Source organism: Eptesicus fuscus, chromosome 12 (genome assembly GCF_027574615.1).
Source record: "Eptesicus fuscus isolate TK198812 chromosome 12, DD_ASM_mEF_20220401, whole genome shotgun sequence".
In the NCBI taxonomy this organism is placed as follows: Eukaryota; Metazoa; Chordata; class Mammalia; order Chiroptera; family Vespertilionidae; genus Eptesicus; species Eptesicus fuscus.
Window position 1 is genome coordinate 66,843,512 of NC_072484.1, and position 18,556 is coordinate 66,862,067.

Here is an 18,556-nt window from a genome sequence, read left to right on the forward strand (position 1 = left end):
CTGGTGTCGAGCATTTCGGCTGAGAGGTATTCAGAGGTGAGCCAGGGGGTTGGCGTGACCAGATTTCAATAAGAGCCAACAATTCTTGGGAAGGTTCCAAACAAAGCAAAGTGTAGTCTTCCCTCGGTTTACATAATAGTTGCTTCCAAAAAAAAAAAAAATCCGTGTATATGAATACCCTGCAAAAAAAAAAAAAATCTGTTCCTGTGTAAAACAGAGTTCCATTCTAGGCTCAGGTAACTTATAAGCAGGTTGTTACCTGCACCCCATAAACGCCCAGGAGGACTGGGGACCCGGATGCCTCCTCGTGGTGAAGGTCGATCCCACAGTGGCTTGCTGGCCGCTGCCCACAAGTGCCAGTCGTATCCATCTGTCCCGGGAGATTTCCAAAAGGCATTCCCCTCCCCGGGAATGGGAATGGGGGGGGGTGTGCCATCCGGTTGAGAGCCCCTAATCGTTTCATGCCCTACCGGGGGCCATGAGTTAGAACCCACTGGCGGCATCTCACCTCCAGCTCTGGTTGCAGGTTCCATGCAGGTGATGAACAAGACGCGGCGCATCATGGAGCAGGGCGGGGCGCACTTCATCAACGCCTTCGTGACCACGCCCATGTGCTGCCCCTCGAGGTCCTCCATCCTCACCGGGAAGTACGTCCACAACCACAACACCTACACCAACAACGAGAACTGCTCCTCGCCCTCCTGGCAGGCGCAGCACGAGAGCCGCACCTTTGCCGTGTACCTCAACAGCACTGGCTACCGCACAGGTGAGCGCCTGCGGGCGGGCGGGGCCTCGGGACGTGGCTGGTGGCCTGGCCTCGGGGTCGTGTCTCTCCCCGTGTTGCCCCTGTACCAGGGGCCACCCTAGATGGCTTTGGCTAATGCGTGGACGGCTTCCTTTCCATTTGAAAGCTGTGCATTTATTTCTCTGTGTATGAGATTGCTCTGCCCGCAGTCGTGATAGAAAGTGACCTTTTCAAAGGATTTTGAACTAAAAGAAAGCGGGGGGGGGGGGAGGGCAGGCACGGGGGCTGCACTTAACATATGAAATATAGCACAGAATATATATAGTACAGAGAGAAGCCAGAGGGACCCGTGCATGAGTTTGTGGTCTCCGTCCGTTAATGATGTTGTTAAAGCCATCTGAGACTGATTTATGGACTTTAGACCCGTGGTCGGCAAACTGCGGCTCGCGAGCCACATGCGGCTCTTTGGCCCCTTGAGTGTGGCTCCTCCACAAAACACCACGGCCTGGGCGAGTCTATTTTGAAGAAGTGGCGTTAGAAGTTTAAGTTTAAAAAATTTGGCTCTCAAAAGAAATTTCAATCGTTGTACTGTTGCTATTTGGCTCTGTTGACTAATGAGTTTGCCGACCACTGCTTTAGACCATTAGCCTGGAAGAAGGTTCCAGAAGAACCTTGGGCTAGGGAACGGGGCTAAAGCTGGTGTGAAGAAGGGAGAGGAGTGTATGTGGGGATTGTGTGGCTGCTATGGAATGGCCCAGAAGTCGGCATGGCGATGGACTGTTGGTCCACATTTGACTGTCTGCCCTCTCGGTGTGGCATCCTGGGTGAGAGTGAGCAAGGCTGCCTGTTGACCTTGGAGGAGGTGCTTTGGTGGGTTCTGAAGACTCACCTCCCCGGCCGGTTGCCTGAGGCAAAGGCACAATTACAGTCACTCACCTCCGGCACCATTGCAAAATCCTCCAAGCTCAGTTAATTTGGTTTGCTTTAATGAATAATAAATACTCCCCCCACCCCCCTTGGCTCCTTAGCCGAGGCCGTTGTGAAATCAGATACTGTGGCGTGCGTATTGCAACTTCAGGAAGTCGTGTTCCAGTGAGCAGGCGATGGCTGGGGCGGGAGTGACGTGAGCGAAGCCGATGCCTCCCTCAGCTCCGTTCACAGCTGCCGGTTCACAGCTTCTGTCAGTTACAGGGCGTGGCTGCCGGACCCGTTGGGCTGGGGAGCGAGCTGGCGAGGTTTGTCTTCTTGCAGACTCATTCCACAGCGGGAATCCCCCAGAATGTGGGTCCTGCTGAGAGCACTAGGAAGGCCTCGATCCCGCACACATGACCATGTAGGTCCTTGGTCTCTGCGGGAAGCCGCGCGTGTGTGTGTGTGTGTGTGTGTGTGTGTGTGTGTGTGTGTGTGTACACCAAGGACCAACACGCAGGTGTTGTGGGGACCTGGATGTAGATGGAGGCTGCAGGACAGGGGGCACCAACTGGAAGGGGCACCTGCCCCTCAAGTCCAGAAGCAGCGGGTCCTCGAATAGCTTTGTCTCATTCTGTGCCGTTTCATTAAAACCTTGGTGAGCTGCCATAGGAGCATAACTGTTTATATCGATTAGCCTGTGGTAGAATTGGTGGCAGGCTACATTATTTCCCTTAAAGTTGCAGAACCTGTCTATGATGTTCGTTAAGTGAGAACTACTCTAATTATAGCCGCTTGTGTTAAGGGCTGCCAGCCTTCAGATATTTCTACTCTGAATTTTTTGCTGAAATTTGCTGATTTAAAAAATGTTGGCAAAACTCCATGTAAACTGTGGGCCAAACCAAACATGTCTGAGGACTGAGTGTGGCTCCCAGACCCCTTTTTACAGCCTCTGGCTGAAAGGCCTGCTGTGTGGAGACGGTTAGCTCTGGATGCCAAAAGAACAGTAAGCCCCCCTAAAAGTGTTCTCAGCTCCCCTCATGTGACAGCCAGGACAAGGGCAACCCAGAAAAGCGTTTTGCCCGGACTCATAAAATGGCGGGCTCGTGGCTTAATCAAAATGGAAACAAGACCACGGGGATTTGAAGAGAGTATGGAACTTGCATTCGTCAAATTGGAAGGAAACACGCACCCTGCCACACTCGGGGGCTCGTGGTGGGAGCCAAAGCCGAGCGTTTCGGGATCGTACAGCTGGCACACAGGAAGGAACCATCTCTTGAGAATATTCTTCAAAATTGATTCCCCAAACGTATCCTTAAATTTACACAAATCACCAAAAAGCTATTTCCCCACAGAACGGATTTCATCAGACTCGGCTTAATTATCATATCCTCAGTGAAGACTGGAAGCATGTCAAATGTAAATTTCTCTGCACAGAACATTTACGGGTGCTTTTTAAAAAACTGTCACCGAAAATTTTGTTATATTTAGAATGCCCCTATATATAAGGAACCCCGTTCCAACCTGACTTTCAGAACGAAGGATCCTGAAATTGTCTTTACTTTGAACCGGTATGCTCCAGGTCATCATTAAATAACAAGGGCTGTGTCCTCTGTATACTTTCCCTCTTTGCCATGGCAGCTAGGAAGCTCAGATGTGAGTTTTATGTTAAGTTGCTGCTTCATATGAAAACATTTAAAGCTACTACCACCTAATATTAGTTATGTTGGTCATTGTTATTTGATTGAGAAAAAAATGACCAAAAAACCATAATAAATTCAAAATCCCTCTTAGGTTAATTTGATTTGTAAGACTCACATTAGAAAATGTAACTTTTTAGTCCCCTCCCAAAACCAATGGTTAATTGTCCTTGGGTCTTTAGATACATTAAGTCCTGCATTCTGTGGGTGTCTGGGGCAGTTGGTTGAGTTGGATTTAATTTTGTGTGTGAGAGATCCAAGGCAGCAACCGCTCGTTATTCTCTCAGTTAACAGTCCATGCCGCTTTGGCGGGCCTGCCCCACTCAAAGTCATGGACTGATCAGAGATTCAACCACTTCCATTTTTTATTGAGATATAAATTGATATGTAACTGAGATGTAATTAACACGCATTAGTTTCAGGTGTACAACATAATGATTCAATATTTATATATATTGCAAAATAACCACAATACGTCTAGTTAGCATCTGTCGCCATATGTGGTTACAAGATTTTTTGTGAGCGATGAGAACTTTTAATATCTACTCTCTTCGTTTTCCGATACGCAGTACAGTATTATCAACTGTAGTCACCGTGCTACGTATTACATCCTCATGGCTTGTGCCTTTGACCCATTTCACCCACTCTCTAAGCCCCTGCCTTTGGCAACCACCAAACTCTTCTCTGTATCTATGAGCTCAATTATTTTTTAGATTCCACATGTAAGTGATATCCTATGGTAATAGTCTTTGTCTGTCTGACGTATTTCACTTAGCATCATGCCCTCAAGTTCCATCCACCTTGTCTCAAATGGCAAAATGTTCTCCTTTTTATGGCTGAACAATACTCCATTGTGTGTGTGTGTGTGTGTGTGTGTGTGTGTGTGTGTGTCTTTATCCATTCATCCGTTGACGGGACACAGATTGTTTCCATGTCTTGGGTAAATAATGCTGCAACGAACACAGGGTGCCTATGTCTTTTTGAGGTTGTGTTTTCATTTTCTTTGGATAACTGCTCAAAAGTGGAATTGCTGGAGCATATGGTAGTTCTATTGTTAATTTTTTTGAAGAACTGCCATAGGGTTCTGTTTTTCCATAGTGGCGGCGCCAATTTACATTCCCATAAACAGTGCAAAGGGTTCCTTTTACTCCACGTTCTTGCTTGTTATTTCCTGTCTTTTTGATGGCCATCCTGACAGGTGTGAGGTGCTTCCTCACTGTGGTTTTACATTGCCCTGATGATGAATGAGATTGAGCACCTTTTCATGTACCTGTTGGCCATCTGTACGTTTTCTTCAGGAAAAAAAAAAAATGTCTATTCAGATCCCCTGCCCATTTTTTAATGAGAACGTTTGTTGTTTTGCTATTGAGTTGTGTGAGTTCTTTGGATAGTAACCCCTTATCATATATATGATTTTGCAAATCTTTCCTCCCATTCAATAGGTTGCCTTTTCATTTTGTTAATGGTTTCCTTTGCTGCATAGAAGCTTTTTAGTTTGATGTAGTCTCATTTGTTTTTGCTGTTACTGCCTTTGCTTTTGGTGTGAAATTAAAAAAAAAAATCATCACCAAGACTGATGTCAAGTTATGGTTTCAGATCTGACGTTCAGGTCTTGAATCCATTTTGAGTTACGTGTGGTAAAAGATAGTGGTCCGGTTTCATTGTTTTGCGTGTGGCTGTCCAGTTTTCCTAACATCATTTATTAAAGAGACTGTCCTTTCCCTATTGTATATTCCTGGCCCCATTGTCATAAATTAATTGGCCATAAATGTGTGGGTTAATTTCTGGGCTGTCTGTTCTGTTCCACTGATCTGTGTCTCTGTTTTTATGCCAACTCCATACTGCTTTCATTATTGTAACTGTGTAATAATATACAAGGAGGGGGCGACCGTAAACCTGCTTTTGCCCCACTCTGTGTTTGGAATTGGAGGCCTAATGCTTCCTTGGTCTTCTTTCTCAAGATGGCTTTGGCCATTCAGAGTCTGTTGTGGTTGCCACAAACTTTAGGATCGTTTGTTCTATTTCTGTGAAAAATGTCGTTGGAATTTTGATAGGGATTGCATTGAATCTGTAGATCACTTTTGCATTGAATCTGTAGATCACTTTGGGTAGTATGGACATTTTAACATTATTAATTCTTTCAATACCTGCGCACACAATACCTTTCCATTTATTTGTGACTTCTTCCGTTTCTTTCATCGATGTCTTATACTTAGCAGTTTCCAATGTAGAGGTCTTTTACCTCCTTGGTAAGATTCATTCCTCGGTATTTTATTCTTTCTGGTGTAGTAGTAAATGGAATTGTTTTCTTAATTTTTTTATTGATTTCAGAGAGGAAAGGAGATGGGAGAGAGAGATAGAAACATCACTTATGAAAGAGAGTCATTGATTGGCTGCCTTCTGCGTGCCCTACACTGCGGGGGGGTCAAGCCTGCAAACCGGGCATGTGCCCTGACCGGGAATCGAACTGTGATCATCTGTTCATAGGTCAATGCTTAACCACAATACGTGGTTTTCTTAATTTCTCTTCCTGATAGTTTGCTATTAATGTACAGCAACACAGTGGACTTTTGCATATTGATTTTGTATCCTTCAACTTTACTGAATTTGTTTATTAATTCTAACAATTTTTTTGTAGACTTTGAATAGCCATTCTTTAGGGTTTTCTATATGTATTATCATATCTTCAAATAGTGACAGTTTACTTCTTCCTTTTTCATTAGGATGACTCTTCCTTTTCTTGCCTAATTACTCTGGCTAGGACTTTCAATACTATGTTGAATAAAAGTCGTAAGCATGGGCATCCACGTCTCGTTCCTGATCTTAGAGGAAAAGCTTTCATCGTTGAATATAATGTAAACTATGGGCTTGTTGTATATGGCCTTTATTATGTCAAGATATGTTCCCTTGCCCTGGCCAGTTTGGCTCAGTGGATAGAGCCTTGTCCCTTGAACCGAAGAGTCCCAGGTTCGATTCCCAGTCCAGGGGCATGTACCTCGGTTGCAGGCTCAATCCCCTGGTCAGAGTGCATGCAGGAGGCAACCAATTGATGTGTCTCTCTCACATTGATATTCCTCTTTCTCTGTCTCTCCCCCCTCCCTTCAACTCTTTCTAAAAATCAATGGGAAAATATCTTTAGGTGAGGATTAAATAAAAAAAGGTATGTTCTCTTTATACTAACTTTACTGTGAGTTTTTAATCATTAATGGATGTTGAATTTTGTCAAATGAAGTGATTATATGATTTTTATTCTGCATTTTGTTAATGTGGTATACCACATTGATTAATTTGCAGATGATAAACCATCCTGGCATGGCATCCCTGTTATAACTCTTACTTGATCATGGTGTATGATCCATTTAATGTATTGTTGACTTTGGAATATTTTACTGAGGATTTTTGCATTCTATATTCATCAAGGATATTGACCTATAAATTTATTTTCTTGTGGCATCCTTACCTGGTTTTGGTATCAAGTGTTCCCTACTCTTCCATTTAAAAAAAAGAAAAGAAAACTTGAGATGATTAGTATTCTTTCTTCTTTGAATGTTCGGTGAAATTCATCAGTGAAGCCATGTGGTCCTAGACATCTGTTTGTTGGGAATTTTTAGATTATTGATGCATTCTCTTTGCTAGTAATTGTTTTGTTCAGATTTTCTGTGTCTTCATAATTCAGTCTTGAATTTATGAATTTATCCATTTCTATGAATTTATCCATTTCTGCTAGGTTGTCTAATTTATTGGCATATTATTGTACATAATACTCTCTTATCTTCCTTTGTATTTCTTTGGTATTAATTGTAACATTTCCTCTTTCATTTCTGATTTTATTTAAGTCCTCTGTTTTTTTCTTCGTGACTCTAGATAAAGGTTTGTCTGTTTTATCTTTTCATTCAAAGAATTAGCTCTTTCATTGATCTTTTCTTTCATCCTTTTAGTCTCTATTTTATGTATTTCTGCTCTTATCTTTGTTATTTCCTTCCTTCTACTAACTTTGGACTTGATTTGTTCTTTTCTAGTTCCTTGAGGTGTAAAGTTAGATTGTTTATTTGAGATTTTTCTTGTTCCTTGGTGTAGGCATTATGCTATGAACTTCCCTCTTAGATCTGCTTTTGCTGCATCCCATAAGTTTTGAAATATTACCATTTTCATTTGTCTCGGGGTATTTTTTTTCTCTTAATTTTTTTTCTTTGACTAATTGGTTGTTCAGTAGTATGTTGTTTAGTCTCCACATATTTGTGAATTCCCCCGTTTTCTTCTTATAATTGATTTTTTGTTTCCTACCATTGTGGTCAGAAAAGATGCTTGACATTATTTCAGTTTTCTTAAATTTTTGAAGACTTATTTTGTGACCTAACATATTATATATCCTGAAGAATTGTTGCTTTTGGATTGGATGTTCTTTGTATATCTATTAAGTCCCATCTGCTATAATGTGTTGTTTAAGGCTGATATTTCCTTATTGATTTTCTGCCTGGATGACCCATCCATTGATGAAGGTGGGGTATTAAAGTCTCCTATTATTGTATTGCTGTCTGTTTCTCCCTTTAGGTCTATTAATATTTGCTTTATATATTTAGATGCTCCTAAGTTGATCAGAGACTCTATTGCTTTCTATTTCTCCTTATTTCCCATTGATGAGAAGTAAGTCACATGAGCACAAAGGAGCCTGGGGAATGTAGTTTTCACTCTGGGTGGTAATTTGCCCAGCTAACAATTATTTTACTGTGGGAGAAGGAGGAAATGAATACTGAGGGAGGACTGAAGTCACAGCCACAGTAACCGTTTTCAACTATTTGTATGTGATATCCTTTTGAATACAGAAGGTCAGCCTGAACTGTGGCAGACTGGACCTGGACAGATGTTCCTAAAGTAAACAAACTGTTGACCAACATTTCATGTACATAGTTTTTAATGTATTTAGTTAGGTGTTTTATCTTGAAAACAATGAAATTATAAAAAAATTTTAAATAACCTTATTTTATGTTACATCTAACCATATTTAACAAAGATTAGGTTATAATTGTGACTAGTGGGTTGATTATTTAAACAAATTGATGACGTGTCCTTTGGGGGTGGAGTGTAATTTGTTCAACAAATTTAAATGATCGCACAATATGATATTCTTCACCTTCAGTTTTCACAGCTAAATTATAAGGGGTCATTTTGCAAAAAATAAAAAATAAAATAAATGAAATCATATCGAGCATCTTTTCTCACCACAATGGTAGGGTTTGATCAGTTTTCCCAAGGGCCTCTCTTAATCCTTTGGCATCTGAGTTTCCCCTGTGAAGTGCTTATTCCCTTCCCACCATTTCCGTGGCCTCCTCTTTAATTATCTCCTAGTCTAGATGGTTGTTTGTCAGTGGATTTGCTGGTGCTTCAAGCCGTCCTTCAGCATCACTTTGATTAATTTCCCAAAACCTTGCATCTTTTACAAGATTTGCCATTTTATCTTGCAGTGATCTTGCTTTGTGCTGTGCTACCCCGCGTTTGTAGTAGAGACTGACAAAGAATGAAGTGAGAGATGCTGAGTTTAAGCAGAATAAATAGCAAGTTGTTAATGGATATTTCTGTGCCGTGGCTTCGGCAAACTTTGGAGGCGTGGATCTCAAATATAAATACCCTTCTAAGGATAAGTTGCATCCTCAGGTTTTACAAAATGGACATGGTCATCTTTCAGCACACTTAAGCTACCCTGCTGTGCGCACTCACATACCCACGAGTCACAGTCATACAGTGCTCTGGGGAACGCGACGCCTCCCAGCCCTTTGCAAGGCAGTTGAAAACAAGGATTCTGCCTGGGTTGGGGTACAGGCTCAACCACTTACAGTTGCATGAATTTGGACAAGTTACTTAACTGCTTTGATAATAATACTACTTCGTTCATAGGTTTTTGTGCAGATCAAACATGTGAAAACAGTGATACATAGTCAACACTTAAGAAACACTGGCAGTGATGATGATTTGTACGAGTAGCACAGCATCACGCAACACCCCCCCCCCCCCCGCCCCCAGACCGGTATTCCGATGGCGGTCACAGTGTCCGCGTGTCCGGCAGAGGGCCGCCTGCCTGCCTCCAGGGGGTGCTCAGGGAATCTCTGCAGGGTGCCTGGATCCGTCTGCGTGTTCTGCCCAGAGCAGCAGCCCCCCTCCTCGCCCCCTGCCCTCCCCCAGCTTTTCTAGACTCCTTCCTCCTCTCCTCTTTTCTTCCCCCACCCCCACCCCCACTCCCACCACCTCGGCCTCTTTCTTCTTGGCCCGGCTGCACACACAGAGAAGAAAGGGCTGTGCTTCCTCCTGGGCCCCTCCCCGGGGGCCGGGGGCCGGTGCAGCTGTCCTGCCCGCACAGTGGCCGCCTTCTCTTCGCTTGGCCTTTCTCCTGGTTTGCTCCCCATCCCGTCCTCTCCCCTCCAGTGCGCACGCACACAGCTGCCTTCTTTCCTCCGTGCAGCTGCCCCTCTGCCGGCCCCCTCTCCGGCCTGAGGGTGTCACAGCCGTGTCTTCATTCACCCCACGACGGGGGCCCACCCCGTGCAGCAGGGGACCTGAGACCCCCCCTTCCCCAGCCGCCCCTCCCAGGGCCCAGGCATCCTTGGGAGGCGCACATTTACACATACATCTTCAGGCCTAATTTCTTTCAACTCCAATTCAATAGTCACTCCCTTTCTCCAGGACCTTCACCTTTCACAACAGGTGAAACCTTGGTGCGGGGATGCAGAGAGCGGGGCTCTGCTTCGCACTCCTTCCTGACCTCAGCCGCGATCCGGCCCCATCTGTACAGCAGAGTTGCAACAGGCGTGTGCGAGTGACCCAGTGCCTTCAGATGACGGTACCCTGAGGGTCCCGTGACCAGCGCCACGCACCTGGGAGGAGAGGTTCCCTGGGGCTGGGAGGGGAAGGGTCCCTGGAAAGAGGGAAAGCTGGGTGTGAGGCTGACCCCAGGCAGCACGTCGGAGCACTCTCTGTCCCGCCCCTTCCTGTGGCGAGAACAGGTGCCACGACCTGGGTGGCGTGAAACAATGGAAACGTGTTCTCTCACAATCTGGAGGCTAGAAGCCCAGAATCAAGTGACATCGGGGCCACACCCCTCTGAAGGTTCAGGGAACATCCTTCCTGCCATCCTTCCTGCTTCTGGTAGCCACAGGCAGTCCTTGGCTCGCGGCTGCATCACTCCGATCCCTGCCTCCGTCTGCGCGTGGCTCTCTCCCAGGGCGCCCTCCCTTCGCATGGGCTCCCGTCTGCATGTGTGTGTCCTGATTCCCCTCTTCCCATAAGGACCCCAGTCACTGGATGGGAGCTCACCCAGACCCAGTACGACCTCATCGTAACTCGATTGAATCTACAAAGACCCTCTCCCTAAAGTCGCATTTACAATTCCCCGGGGTTCAATTTTCAGGGACACGATTGAGGCCACACCGGCTGGGTTCTTCCGCACACACCACCTATTTAATGCTCACAATGCGTGGTAACCCCCTTGGAAGCTGCAGAGTCTTGGGGTTGAACTGGATGGAGGGAACCCTGCAGGCAGCAGGAGCTCTGAGAAAGCCAGCCGCCCGGCTTCCCCGCCCGCTGTGGTCCTGGCCACCCAGCCTGCCGGCTCCCCAGCCTGCCGGCTCCGTGCTTTGGATTCGCTCTCATTTCGGCGGGCATTAAAATGACCATGGAAGTCAAAATAAAAGTGAGAGGCAGGACATCTGTGTGTGGGGGGGGGGGGTCGGGGGGGGCGCGGGCTGTCTGCCAAGCTGCGAGAGGCTTTGAGGGGGTTTTAGGGTACGTGTGGCCTTTTGCAGTCCCCTCCCTGCTGTCAGCTGTGACTCCCCTGAATATTCTGGAAGGGCTTAGACTAGAGCTGCTGGGCCCAACACGGTAGCCACCGGGAGTTTTTTAACTTTAGTTAAAAATATATCAAATTTGCCCAGTGGAGTGGCTCGGGTGGCTGAATGTCATCCTGTGCCGAAAGGATGGCCAGTTCGATTCCCGGTCGCGTGCCTGGGTTGCAGGTTTAATCCCCAATTGGGGCACCTGTGGAAGGTCACTGATGAGTGTTTCTCTCCCACATCGATGTTTCTTTCAACCTCTCTCTCATCTCCCTCTCTCTACGCGTGTCCTCAGATGAGTGTTAATAAAAATAAATAAAAAGTAAAAAATGAATACGTGACAACAAAATATACATATATATCATATTTGAAATTCCATTTCTCAGTCGCACTAACCGTGTTTCGGGTGCCCCTAAGCACGGGCAGGTGCCAGATTGACTGGTGCAGACAGGGAAGGACTCCATCATCGCCTGAAGTTCTGTTGGACAGCCCTGGAATAGGATGTAATCCAAGCAAAATCTTTCCTAGAGGCGGGCGCACAAACCTTCGAGACTATAATAATAAAATAAAAACGGTAATAAAAATGCGAGTTGTCGCCGAGGGTTTACCGTTCTCAGACCTTGCGCCAGGCGCTCTCACCAGCCTAGGCGGTGGGTGCCCCCTTCTCACCTCAGTGTTACCCCCTCGGGCCCGAGAGCCATCCCAGTCCATCGCCGGGCCTCGTGGGTCAGGGTTTCCGAGTCAGGGCTGTCACACAGGAGCACTGCACCCTGAGGCCAGCGGGTGCCGCCCGTCCACAGACAGGTCCCGTTCCCTAGCATACGGCACGCCCCTCCTCGGCCAGCAAGGCATTGTCAGCACACCCTGGGAGCCCTTGCAGGGCCCATCTGTGCTGCCCAGAGAGAGGTCAGAGCAGAGGGCGAGAGGGCTTTCAGCAAAGGAAGGGAAACGGGGCACCCCACGCGTCAGTCTTCCCAAGGCTGAGGAGACGCGGGGGTCGCTCTCTGCCATGCCTGTGGGAACCCTGTCTATCCGGGAGCCAGTGCAGAGAGGGTGCCGGTGGGGCAGAGGGCAAAGCCACGTGTGCCCTTTGGATGATGAATGGGCCCAGAGTTGTCAGATCTTCTGATTTGTCAAAAGTGCGATATGCAGCTTTTTATGTGAAATTGCCTGGTTTCCAAATGTGGACTATTTGCTCTACTTTTTAAAAATAAATAAAATACCAGGCAGGCCCAAAGTAAACATACCTGTGGCATAGATTTGGCCCACAAGCCACCCACCAGTTGGCAAACTTTTTTCTAACCTGGTGGTTCTCGAGGGAGCACACCGCCCCCTAGGGGTTAAAATCTATGAAAGCGCTTCTGGTGGTTATAAAGGTTGGGGATGCTGCTGGCTTCCAGGGGGCAAGGACCAGGGACCTTTGGTGCCCTGCTCTGCACTGAGAGCCCCACCCGGTCCCCATATTGCCTAGTATTCCACATGGCTTCAGAGTTTTCTATTGGATCATTATTTGATCCGGTAGAAATGTTGTCTGAGCCTTGACCCTAAGTACATCTTCTATATCTATAAAAGCCTAAGCGGCCTGTATGACAGAACGACAGGAACAACCGGTCGCTATGACGTGTACTGACCACCAGGGGGCAGACGCTCAATGCAGGAGCTGCCCCCTGGTGGTCGGTGCGCTCCCACAGTGGGAGTGCCACTCAGCCAGAAGCAGGGCTCACGGCTGGTGAGCGCAGCGGCTGCCTGCAGCTTCGCACACTGCTACATCCCCCGAGGGGTCCTGGATTGTGAGAGGGCATACGCACCTGGCCCCTAGTTTTATATATAAACACTACAGGTTTTTTGCAATTTTAATATGGCCTGAGTTTTCCAGGAACGTAAGTGATAAGTAAATGGAGAAAATATCTTTTTATTGTTGACATTATTATAAATTCCCTCATTTCCCCCTCTCCTTTTTGCCCACCTCCACCCAGCCCCCTCCATCCCTTCCCTGCCCTTCACCACTCTGCTGTCTGTGTCCATGGGTTATGCATAAGTATTCTTTGTCTAATCTCTTCGCCTCTTTGTATCCAGTGCCCCCCATTCTCCTCCCCTCTGACCTCTGTCAGTCTGTTCCACGTATCCATGTATCTGCTTCTATTTTGTTCGTCATTTTGTTCATTAGATTCCACATATGAGTGAGATCACATGGTACTTGTCTTCTCTGACTGGCTTATTTCACTTAGCGTAATACCCTCCAGGTCCATCCATGCTGTCTCAAAGGGTAAGATTCCGTTGTGTAAATGCACCATCTACTGATGGGCACTTGGGCAGTTTCTAGATCTCAGCTATTGTGCTGCTATGAACATGGGGGTGCATACATTCTTTCTGACTGGTGTTTTGGGGTTCTTAGGATATATTCCCAAAAGTGGAATTGCTGGTTCAAAAGGCAATTCCGTTTTTAATTTTTTGAGGAAACGCCATAATGTTTTCCACAGTGGCTACACCAGAGAAAACGTTATATTTGAATACAAAACCCTCCCAAGAGTTACTCCCTGTTGCTTAAAATGAGGAGCTGATGGCAGTGCCACCCAGAGCATTTGAATTGCAGATGCCGCGGGCCCACCCAGGCTGCGCCCACCCGCCCGTGGCTGTCACACTCCCAGTGAATCTGCGTCTAGGTAACGGCATCTGCCTGCTTCGTCGCGTCTCCTTGATGGATGTGCCCGGGAGTTCACACTGAAATTTGTCTTTGTTATAAATTGCCTTCCTTTTATTCTTCTTAGGGATCGCAGTTAGGGCATTGTATTGATTTTTTTTTTTTTTTGAAATGATGTGCACAGGTAGCGTTTGTCACCTATAAATTTCCTTTCAGGAAAATAAGGGAGCATTACACAGTATTTGTCATAGAAATGGGACATCAGTCTAATGGCGTTGAGAACAGCTCTTTGAAGGATCGGCTTAGTGTCTGATACCTCCAAGGCGATAATTAAATAGCCATTGATTGACAGTCTCCCCAGGCCCTGTTCTGAGGGTCTGTTATGGCTTCTCTCCCCCTTCCCTGTCCCATCCTTCTGGACAAAACCACTCTTTAAAGGGGCGAACAGGTTTTCAGATACAACTCATCTTGATGTTGACTCAGCAGGCGAAAAAAACTGTCCCTAGTGCTGGGGAGCCCTCCATGCTGCCTACCCCCCACCACCACCACCACCACCACCACTAATTGAGTTTCCAGGAAATAGATGGCCCTGGTCCTCATTTGCTGGAGCTGCGTGGAGTGGGTGGCTAAGGCCAACATTTAATTAGAGGCCCAAGCAGCCCGCTTCCATACCTCTGACACTCAGGTCACAAGGCCCCGGGCCTCAGGATCATCTCCAGCCCAGCCTTCCTCCATAGCAATGACCTTGACAAAAACAGGGGGGCCAAACACAGGTGCTTGTGAAGGGAAGTGGCACGCGGAGCCCTCAGCCTTCCCTCTGGTTGTTTGCTGGTCCCTGTGTCTCCCCCGGGCAATTAGCCAGTCCTCCCCTCCTCCCAGGAGCCGGAAGCAGCTTTGAAAAAAATGGAAATCTAATCATGTCCCTCCCGGCTTACAACCCTCTACTGCCGCCTACTGCTCTTAGAATAAACTCACAGATTCTTGCCCGGGCCGCCAAGGCCTGGCACCTCTCTGCCCACATCTCCTCCCCCTCTCCGTTCCTTTCTAACAACACCTGACCCCTTTGCTGTTCCTTAAACATCCCAAGGTCGAACCTGCACGGCCCTTGGCACTTGCCTCTGCCGAAAGCGCTGCTCACACAGCTTGTTTCTCGTCACCGTTGCCCTTCCATCTCTAGCATCCCTTCTGCATCCATTAGCTGTCCCCACCCCGCCACTCTCTACCATGATGCTGTTTTATGTTCCTCGAAGGACTTACTACCCCCTTGAAATTATCTCCGGTGTTTTGAGCTTACTTCTTGCCTGTTCTGTTCACTGCTATATCACCAGCCCCATGAACAGTGCCTGGCAGGTACTGGGTACCCAGTAAAGAGTTGAATGAATGGATGGCTCTTAGGCCTTAGGCTTGAAGTACGCAAAAAAGGAGAACAGAATGGAATTTGGATTACTATTTCACTTGTCCAGCATTAAAAACATCCAGTTGAAATGAGTTCAGGCAAACTTAGCTGAGTCCCAGAGCTCAAACATTTTCATCAGAAACCTGCCGTTCTGCTTAGTGAATGCTCTTTCATTTGGGTTGGCTTTATTCTGAGGCGGTTCTCCTTTGTGATGTTAACGTGGTCCCCACAGGTCCCATCTCACCAGGGTCTTGACCCTGGCTGAAAGAGAGGGCGTCTTTCCAGTGCTCAGCAAAAGTCTCAGGGGAGGCTTTCATTGGCTCCGCCAGGGTCATATGTCCCTCCATTCACACAAGCCAGGGGAGATGGAACATCCTGATTGGTCAGGCCCAGATCATATGCCTCACCTAGTATCTGGGAGATAGAAATAACCTCACCTGAGTAGGTAAGACTGAGAGAGGAGAAACGTTGGTTCCCTCAGACGGCAGTTTCCAAAAGACAGGAGGATGGATGCTGGGCCAGAAAGTAAAACAGATGTCTACTGCAGAAACCCAAATCCAGCTTCCTCCTCAAAGGGCAAGCGCGAGGAGGGCATTTCTCCCAGCCCCCACCTTCCTCGTTTGCTTCCCCACAGGCCTCTCTCTGTTCAGCGAGATCCCTTCTCTGTTATCCAGAACTTTCCACAGCATTGATTTATCACTTTGTGCAGCAATTTGCATTTGCTGTCTTTTCAGAAGAAAGAGATTCATGTTGTAACCTTGCAAGCAGCCCAAAGTTAAAAGGATCCAGTTACAGAATATCAGAGGTGCCCCCGCCCTCGGAGCTTTGGGGCTCTGGGTTTATTTAATGCATTTCTTCCCGGCCTTGCTTCCTCAGCCAATTTGTCTGCCAAAAAACAAAGACTTCAGCCCTGTGGCATTTCACATCTAATATTTATGGTGTTCTAGAGTTTGCAAAAGCACTTCCTTCTCATTTATCACTTGTTCCCCCGGAGACCCCAGCTCCACCCCCAGAAAGTTAGTGGATTGTTCTCTTCTGCCCAAGCCAGGGGCCCCAAAAGCCAAATGACAGATGGTGAAGGTCTCACCACTCAGGCGCTTCTACGGGCAGCAGGGGTGGGGTTGAAACTGGGCCTGGACCAGCTCAGCTGCTACCCTGTACCACCCGGGACCAAATTTGGGTCTTGCAAAATGGCAGCCGACAGCCTGAGTCCAGCCCTCAGCCCGATAATATTCTCTTTGGGTTACAGGGTGTTTTTGAAAATCTGGAAATGTCACCAAAAAATACAGATTCCAAGCTTTTCTTAAAAAATAAAAAGATGATGATGATGATGATGATGACCTCGCCAATATAGGCCACATTCCTGAATGGTAGGGGTCAGCTGATTACAGCCCATAGGAATCTGTCTCCTGTTTTTATAAATAAAGTTTTATGGGAATGTAGCAATGGCCGTTCCTTTACCTGTGGTCTGGGGCTGCTCTCGCTCTACAGCGACAGAGGTGGATAATTGCAGCAGAGACCATGTGGCTGCAGAGCTGGCAGTGTTCACAAGCTGACCCTTTGCAGAAAAGGTCTGCTGACCCCCACCAGAGGGCGTGCCTTGGGCACACCTGCCCCCAGTATTTTCTGTAATGTCGGCACCGCTGAGGGCTCTGCGGTCCCCAGGTAATAGTGGTTTAGACATGACAGGTGCTTATTTCCGTCTCATTTGACAACTTGGGCATTAACTGCCCAGAGACAGTACGACACACGCAGTGTTGGCACCCGGGCCCCTTCTGTGACCCTGGGACCTGCCCTCGTCCAGAATAACTGGCCACCTTCACGACCAGCCAGCAGGAAGGAGAAGGTAAGGGAGGCCCATTCACTGCCTGTAGGGGTGTTCGGGAACACACCACTCCCACCCACGGCTGTGGCAGAAGTTGGCCATGGCCACGTCCAGCTGTCAGAGGGGCTGAGGAGGGAACGTCCACTCAACAGCCTTGTGCCCAGCGAGAAATTCTGTTTTCGGGGAGAAGGAGCAAATGGGGCGCTGGGGTGACACGGCACAGCCCATGGCCCGTCACTGGCAGGGCCCGAATCTCCGTGCACCACACACCTCACCTTCTCCTCTTATTGGCCCATTTCAGTCACTTATAGGATCACCTGACTCCTGTTTGCACGTTTGTGCCCTGTTGTAAAGGATGTATCTCCTCCCCTGGGGGTGGAGGAGAGGGAAGAAAGGGAACCGATGAAGCCCAGGGGCAGAGGAGCTGCAGGCGAGGAACCATACAGAATGTGTCCCTTGTCACATCAGCCGGCGAAGGGGAAGTGATTGGACTGAATGGGCCCCAGATCTCATGCTCCAAACACTGGGATCAGCAGCGGCTGAGATGCACGTTGGAGCTCTAATGCCCCTGGGGGCTGTGGTCCGTGTTCTTGCTCATCCTGGGGAGGGATCGCCATCGACCGGAGCAGCATAGCTCCCAGTCGGTCCTGCCACGTTCCTGGAAACCTTCCCGCCTCTGCTGTCACTCGGTTCTCTCCCACCCCACCCGCACCTCCTTCCCAGTCCTCGCGGCTGGTGTCCCTTCATCCTGACTCTCCTCTGGAGCCAGGTCCAGGCCCTCTTCTCCAGCTCGACTCGTTCCCTGCCGGGGGGTTGTGTCCCCGTCAGTGCCATGCGACCGCCGTAGCATCTGGTGAAGGCTGTGTTTCCTTTTCAGAATTATTTTCAAGTTAAATGCACAGAAGGAAATATACAGAATTAAAAGGAGGCCAGTTTATCCAGATACACTCATCAAAATGCTTTATAAACGGGATCCGTGTGCTTCTTGACACGGTAAATTAACACGGTTATTTGGCTGATCACCATGAGTCTGAGAACTTGCACGATTTCGAAGGAGTGCTGGCTTAATGATATGTCAGGATGTCTGTGTTTACTGTGATGTGATAGGAAAATACCTGTGACTTCTGTTGGTGACCGTGGCATAGATGCTAGTGTTTCTGTGACCTATTGCCTGCCTTCATTGTTGAAGGAGATGCTGGTTAGAGGGTCACGAAAACAAAGATGCAGTCTCCCAGTCAAGTCCATGGACCACGGATTAAGAACCACTACCTTACTTGGTTTCATTCGGCTCCATGGCATTAAATGCCAGCTAAGTGCTGACAAATCCCAAATTTCTACCCTCAGCCCAGACCTCTCCCCTGAACCTGGGCGCGTATCTCCACCCTGTCTTCACCTTGATGTCAAAACAGTACCTCTAGGTTAGCGTGTCTTTCCTCAAGCTCTTTTATCTCCTCCCCCACACACCTGCCCCCTCCACGGTACCCCTTGCTGAGATGATGGTGGATCTGTCCTTGTTGCTC

At 47.7% G+C, this 18,556-nt stretch overlaps 1 protein-coding gene across 1 annotated transcript in view; it reads left to right on the forward strand.

The window, feature by feature from the left end:
• The window catches only part of SULF2 (sulfatase 2), a 72,426-nt gene that overhangs the window by 16,283 nt on the left and 37,587 nt on the right, over positions 1 to 18,556 (forward strand). Inside the window, exon 2 of the mRNA XM_008159176.3 lies at positions 527 to 766. Coding sequence (XP_008157398.2) covers positions 527 to 766 — 240 coding nt within the window. The remainder of the gene's footprint in view (positions 1 to 526; positions 767 to 18,556) is intronic.